At 43.1% G+C, this 7129-nt stretch overlaps 1 protein-coding gene across 1 annotated transcript; it reads right to left on the bottom strand.

Annotated features, from left to right (window-relative positions):
- Window positions 1-1480: 1480 nt before the first annotated feature.
- Window positions 1481-3128, bottom strand: LOC119520073 (cell division cycle protein 20 homolog). The gene has a single exon (XM_037817822.1). It carries the CDS (start codon window positions 2978-2980, stop codon window positions 1481-1483), a length of 1500 nt encoding a protein of 499 aa, XP_037673750.1. The 5' UTR covers window positions 2981-3128.
- Between the last annotated feature and the right edge of the window lie 4001 nt (window positions 3129-7129).

Here is a 7129-nt window from a genome sequence, read left to right on the forward strand (position 1 = left end):
TATATATACTGATAGTTCTGGAATCACATTCTTGCTACTTATGATCCAGATGAAAACGAGGGTCACCATTCCCACAGTTGAGAAATTCCAGGAAACTCCCAGATTAGGCTCATGAACTCCATACCTGATTTAGATGACCGCAGCTGGGATCGGAGGTTGGTAGTTTTTTTTTTTTTTTAATAGATCCATGCAGATGTGGAAAGGATCTATCCTCCGAAGTAAAGTATTCTGTGATCCCAGAAGAGAACCTCTAGGATAGCATGCAGAGCAGATAAAAAGGAAGAGCTACCATATAAAAAAAAATAAAGGAACAGTAAAATCATCATCATCCATAATGTAGGATATCTCATGCAAATGATTCATGCTATGTATTGAAATTAATCGTGTATTTAACCTATTTTATTCGACGTAACAGCATTAGCATTTTGCTATCTACCTAAAGAAACTTTATTCTTTAATAATACTCAATTTCACAATTAATAACAGGTCTTTTAGTTTTCCTTTTTTAATTTGGCTATTATATACTGATATTATATTCTGCTGAGATTAAAATATTTTTAAAAAATTTGTCCATTATATTGTTTCCCAATGCAAAAATTCATGGGCAAATAATTATTAGCTGAAATAATGTATATTATCTGATAATTTACAAGCCAAGATATTTTATTAATCTTTTCTGTAGGAATTTTTATGTGCCTTTTTAAAATTTAAATACACTTGGGAAGACAAACTACTAACAATACCTCCCATCGGATCCCAAAGAGTTTTAAACTCAGAATAAACATATTTAAAGAATGGTAAAAGCTAATGTAACAGAAACTTTTAAAATCATTTCTGACTAAAATATAACCATTTCCTAAACAAAGGTTATATAAACATAACCATTTCCTGAACAAAGACTAAATGACTGTGCTATTGATCTTATCTATGGATCAGGATTCCTAATAGGGTGATATCAGGGTAAGTATAAAATGACAAATTAAAACCACATTTCTTTGAGAGATCAGCCAATGGGGGGAAAGAAATTAGCAGATAATAGTGAAGATAGAGTTGTACATCACTCTACATGTAGAAGTAGATGCTATTTGGTTATATGGTATTGTAGATATTCCAACATTTTATGATTAGTTAGGAACACAAAGATCTAGATCGATATAGCTGCAGAGACCACGTGAGAGCAGAATAATTCATTCTGATGATACCCTGAATTGCAATAAGGTAAATAGTCCTGTTCATTCTATACACAGAAAACACTGAGTTAAAATGGAAGAGATAACTGTACACTCATTTTGGTTTCATGGGTTCCTGGATATAGACTTAAAACCATCTTTTCATTCCCAGGATCAGTACCTACAGCCATAACTGCTACTTTACTAACGGTATATACAATGCCAAAATTTTTAGACACATGATATTTTTCAATGGGAGACTTGACTTTATTAGAAAACAATTAAACAATAAAAACAGGATAAGTTGGTTCTCAGCGGATGCCTCGGGGGATGAGTCTGCTTCTGGCTGCACCGGGCTTCTCCCACTCCCTCCGCCATGCAGGGTCCAGCTCAAAGCAGCGCCACAGCCGCAGGGTCTCATCTGCTGCTGCTGAAGCCACAGTGGCCCCATCTGGGCTCAGGGTCAGACTCAGGACACGGGCTGTGTGGCCTCTGAGCTCCGTCACCTTGGCCATGGTTGGGTACTTCCAAATCACCAGCTGGTTCTGGGCAAAGCCATGGCCGGAGATGAGCTCCTTGTAGTGGGGAGACCAGAGGATGGAGCACACTTGGCAATGGGCATCCACAGCACCCAGACAGGCCCCGGAGCAGACATTCCAGACACGGATGTGTCCATCGCTGGTGCCCCCTCCCGTTGCCAAGACGTTGGCCTGCCAGGGACACCAAGCTACAGCCTTGACAGCACCTTGATGTTGGGTGAATGTGTGCAGCGGAACCCAGCCACCACCTCCAGCAGCTCTAGGCCACACATTGACCAAGTTATCATTGCCACCACTGGCCAAATGCCGTCCATCTGGAGCCCAGCGTAGTCCACACACGTCTTGGCTGTGGCCGCTCAACGTGGCCACGTGGTGTTCGGCTACCCGGACGTCATGGTGGTGGATGTGACCCGAGCGTGAGCCGCTGGACAGGATGTAGCTGTTCCAAGAAAGGGAGCCCACTCGTGCAGAGTGACCAGTCATGCTTCGCAGCCGTTTCTGCTGCTGCACATCCCATAGCTGCACCTCAGCCCTGCTGGTGCCCACAGCCAGGTAGTGACCCCCTTTGCCCCAGGCCACGGAGGACACGTAATCCCCAGGCTGCTCCATCTGCAGCAGCTGCAGGATGTCACCAGAGCTAGCACTCCACAGGTAGACACTGTTGTCCAGTGCCACAGCCAGTAAGTCCCCAGAGCTCCAGTCCACGAGGTTCAGGTAGAAATCATCCCGGATATCTGGGGCGTCCAGGATACGGTCCGGGAGGGAAGGAATGTATCGGCAGGACTTTCGTCTAGAGCCCGGCGTTGCTCTCTGGCTATAAAGTACCTTCAGTCTGTTCTGGTGACCCTCTGGGGCAATCTGGGGTTTTCCGCTGAGACAAAGGATCTTGGCTGCTTCTACATCGAAACTGTTCAGGTTCAAGGCCCAAGCCTTCTGAAGGTCCTTCTTAGTGGGCGTCTGGCTGTGCTCAGGTTGGCTGTCTCTGCTCAGTAGGAAGCTGGCCACCTCCATCTGGGAAGCACTGCGATGGGGGATGTAGCGGTCACCACCCGCTTGGCTGGGAACTGTCTGAGCTTTGGAGCTGGATTTTCCAGGAGCTGGGCCCCGGGTCCTGCTGGCACTGTGGGATGGGTAGGCTGCCCTCTGGGGTGAGGGGACCAGCCCCACAGGGTCCTTGGCTTTGAGCTGCCGGTGAGCAGGGGCTGCACTGGGGATACCTGTGTCCACCTGGAGCAGCGAGTGCAGAACGCTCTGGTACAGGAACTGCGCCATGGTTGCCTCTGGGGGAGGGGCACATACTTGGAGTTAGGACCTGCTGAACCGGTAAGCTCCGGATACTCAGCTGTTTACACCAACCCCCCTTGAACTCTCCCTAGGATCTTCTTAATGCCGAGAGTCACCCGACACATAAACACCATTATCATAGCCAGTTGACAGATTAAAAACATGCCTTAGGAAGCTAAAGATATTTTGCACAATCGTGAAGCTACTGGTGATAGAGCTGGATCTTAAATCCTTGTCCTTTGACTCCAATGGCTATTCTGTTAAATACTAGTCAAATTAACATTTCCTTTTCTCTGCCTGGAGATAAGGCAACATGAATAATGAGCATATACATGAATGATTGAACGAAAATTAAAAGGACCCACAGATGGTACACACGACTTCTCTCTTACCTGGAGATAGTTTCAGTAGATACTTAGAAGACTAGGGGATTTATGTAAGGACTACACAATAAATATAACTTGTTCCTTTGAAGACCAAACACTGAATATTAGTGATCTTCACCTAAATTGACTTTCTTGATTTATTTATCCCTGTGAGCTTATCAAAACAAGAGATTTCACTTAGCTGCTCTCTCACCTTTTAAAGGTTGCCATCTAATGCTGTCTTGACCCTCAGTAAAAATGCTACTTTAAAAATGCAAATCCTGTCATGGTTCTTCTTCTCTGACTAATTTCAATGACTTCCCAAAGTTCTTAGACAAGGTACAAAATTCTTAATATGGCTCTATTGCACTAGGTCTCTCTAGGGTAACAGAATCAACAAGCGATGTCTACAAACATGAGATTTTAAAGAAGTGTGTCACATACCTGTGGGGATGCAAGAGTCCAAATTCAGTAGGGCAGGATGTATAGGTCCAAATTCTGAAGGGTAGGCAGCAAACAGGCAACTCTGATGAAGGTGTTCGATGAGCTCCTCAGGAGACACTGGCTGGCTGAGGAAGAAATGAAGGTTCTCTCTCTTCTCCCTTAAATGTCTCCAGATGATTGGATTAGATCCAGCTGATTGGATTCTCTTATGGAGGAAGACACGCCCTTCAATGATTTAATCTGCCAAGGATGCAGTCAATTAATGATGATTGAATACACCAGTCTTCTGGTTAATTAACCAGCCACAAATGCCCTGGCAGTAATGCATAGTTCAGTGCTTGCTTGGCCAGGCACCTGGGCATGATCACCTGGCCAAAGTAACATGTAAATCTGACCACCACAGTGGCCACAGAAATACTGCATCTCTTGGCCTTTGCCTACCTGCCACAGACTCTCAATGGGTTTTCTGAATCAGAATTATCTAATCAGGATTTGTTGACTCTGGTAGAACCATGGGCTCACTCAGCCCAGAATGTAGTGCAGGCTGTTCTCCGTGCTGAGCACAAGCAGCATTCTCACTGACCTCCCTAATTCCCTCCTGACCACTTGTGCTGGTTTGGATGTTTATGCTCTCAAAATGCCATATTCTGTGATGCAGTCTTGTATGGGCAGATATATTACAGTTGATTAGGTTGGAACAGTCTGATTGTTTCCATGGAGATGTGTCCCACCCAACTGTGAGCCACACCTTTGATTAGGGTGTGACTTCCTGATTGAATGTTACCATGGAAATGTGGCCCCACCCATCCATAGTGCGTGTTACTTAGTTCACTGGTGTCCGATGAAAAGAGCTGCAGCTGATGGACACATTTGGTAGATGGCTGTTGAAAAGTTGATATTTTGGAGATGCCCTTTTGAAACACAACCTGGGAGCAAGCACACACCAGCCATATGCCTTCCAAGATCCCAGAGGTTTTCCAGATGCTAATGGCATTTCTCCAGTGAAGGTACCCTAATGTTGATGCCTTACCATGGACACTTCATGGCCTGCAGACTGCAACTCTGTAACCAAGTAAACCCCCTTTATAAAAGTCAGTCCATTTCTGGTAATTTGCATTCTGGCAGCATTAGCCAACTGGAACACCACTGATCCCAGATCCTTTAGCACTTCCTCCAAAAATACATGACCTCAGAGCTAGACCAAATCCTTCTAGTATATGATCTTACTGCACCATGTACCTTCTCCCATAACAATTGTTAGGATATTAATTTTACATTTATTTTCTAAATGGAATTGTATTTCTCTCCCAAAATAGCAACATACATGAGAGCAAGGAATGTTTCCTAAGTTTTTTCTCTATCATTTCTCAAGCATCAGTCCCATAATGGGCAGTCACTTACTATATGCACAAAAAAATCATTGTCCTTAACCTAATGAGGCAGATGAAAAAATTCCTAGTTCTCTCATGGTGCACACTGACACATCTCGACCTCCATTGAACCTAAAAGTTTTGTAGGTAACTAAACTACTTACAATTACATTTTTACAAACAGAAGGAAGATATTTTAGTTGTCTCTCAACATGATTTTAGGTCATCAAGGGTCATTTTACTGACTGGGTTTTGACCTTGCTAGAATCATTTTAAAAATCAAGTATGGGATATTATTGGATTTTAACATTTTAAAACTACTGAAGGTAAAAATAAATACCACTCTACCATTCTATTCTTCTCTTTCTTCCAGGTAAAGAAAAGTAAGAAACCAAATCAAAAATATGTTAAAACTGGCCTCCTATGCTACCTGCAGATAATCCAGCCCGGATGGTGTGTAATTTTAAAAACAAGAAAATCACCTTTAATATTTTTCTAAAATTAAATCTCCTCCACAACATTTCACATACCAAATAATTGCCAATTTATGATTACTGTAAGAAGAGTTCCTTTATTTTTGTTTTGTTTGAAATTTTGTTGTTGTTGTTAGCCCCACCTCCTCTCTGCCGGGCTGAATCTTTCTGGTTCCTTTCATGTCCACTCTTGGTTTATCTGCCTTGGAGTTTTGATTCTGCAACCTGAATTTGTTAATTAATTCTGCAATTGGAGACTGGTTGAGACTCCTCCTTTCTCCCAGCACAGATGGTTTCTTTTTCCCTCAGGGAACCAACTCCAAGACCATCTTCCTTACCTGTGGGGTAGATGCACCAGCTACCTAACAGGGAAACTTACAGTTCTTCCCTGTGATCTCAGCCCTTCCACACATTCCAGACTAGTGTAGGATGTGTTTCTGGTCACAGAAGTCCCCGAAACTGCTGTTCCATACAATTCCTGGCTATTTACCAGCTGCCCTAGAGAAGGAACTAAATTCCATCCCTCACCACTCTGCCATCTTACCCCTTCCCACCAAACAGGCCTATGATCCAGCTTTTTTAAGTGATCTTACCTTTTTTCCTGTGTCCTGCCCTTTCTTCCCTGTAACCTGCACTGCAGCATTACTGGACTCTTCCAACCCTCTCAGGAGACATTACAGAGTCTCTTGATCTCCTTCAGCCTGGAATCATCCTTGCCATACTGGCCTTCCTTTGAAATACTGGTCATTCCCTCAAACCCATAACTGGATCTGTCATCTCTTCCCCAGCTGTATCCTCAGGACTTGCCTGTATCTCTTCCAAATCCTTAATTCTGCTTCAAGGTGCCTCCCTGTGTCCAACAGGAATGGGTCACATCCAGAAGCAGAGCCTTGGGCTGAGTCATCTCTCCACAGTTCTTTGCACTTAAAGATGTTCAGAGACAATCTGCTAAGCTAAAGTTCTGAGTTGTTCATAGTATTTGTCAAAAGTCCTGGTTTGAATCTCCATGTGGTTCCACAGACTGCCCTTGGTAGATTAGAGTGTCAGGTGGAAGGCTGCCTCTGACACACATGGTTTCTTCAGATGTGGGAGTTTATGAGCAGACTGACCAAATCATTATAAGTGCATGTGAGACTCACCCACCCATTTGCCCTTTCTGTTGTTCTTCAACTGTCTTGCATTTCCTGGCATTCTTACAGCAGAGTATTTATCACAAATCTCTACCTATAACATGGTCAAAAATCTTCACCTGTGCATTTTGTGTTCTGAATTTCTAAGTAATTTTGATATATTTAACATTACAATGAAATTACATAGTTGATGATTTTTGATGACCTTACTCTATTGTGTAAATAAAAATTAAGAACAAAATATTTTGTCACAGACGGTGAAGTCAATCAAGGCTTAAAGTATAATCAAGAAACACCAACCACCATGCAGAAACATAACACTCAAAATTGAGAATATCAAACTATATTTCTGGTT

Source organism: Choloepus didactylus, chromosome 24, assembly GCF_015220235.1.
Source record: "Choloepus didactylus isolate mChoDid1 chromosome 24, mChoDid1.pri, whole genome shotgun sequence".
NCBI classification, from domain to species: Eukaryota; Metazoa; Chordata; class Mammalia; order Pilosa; family Megalonychidae; genus Choloepus; species Choloepus didactylus.

What these genes read in the sequence shown, in the direction of transcription:
- LOC119520073 (XM_037817822.1), bottom strand. Translation starts at nt 2,980, where the DNA reads ATGGCGCAGTTCCTGTACCAGAGCGTTCTGCACTCGCTGCTCCAGGTG.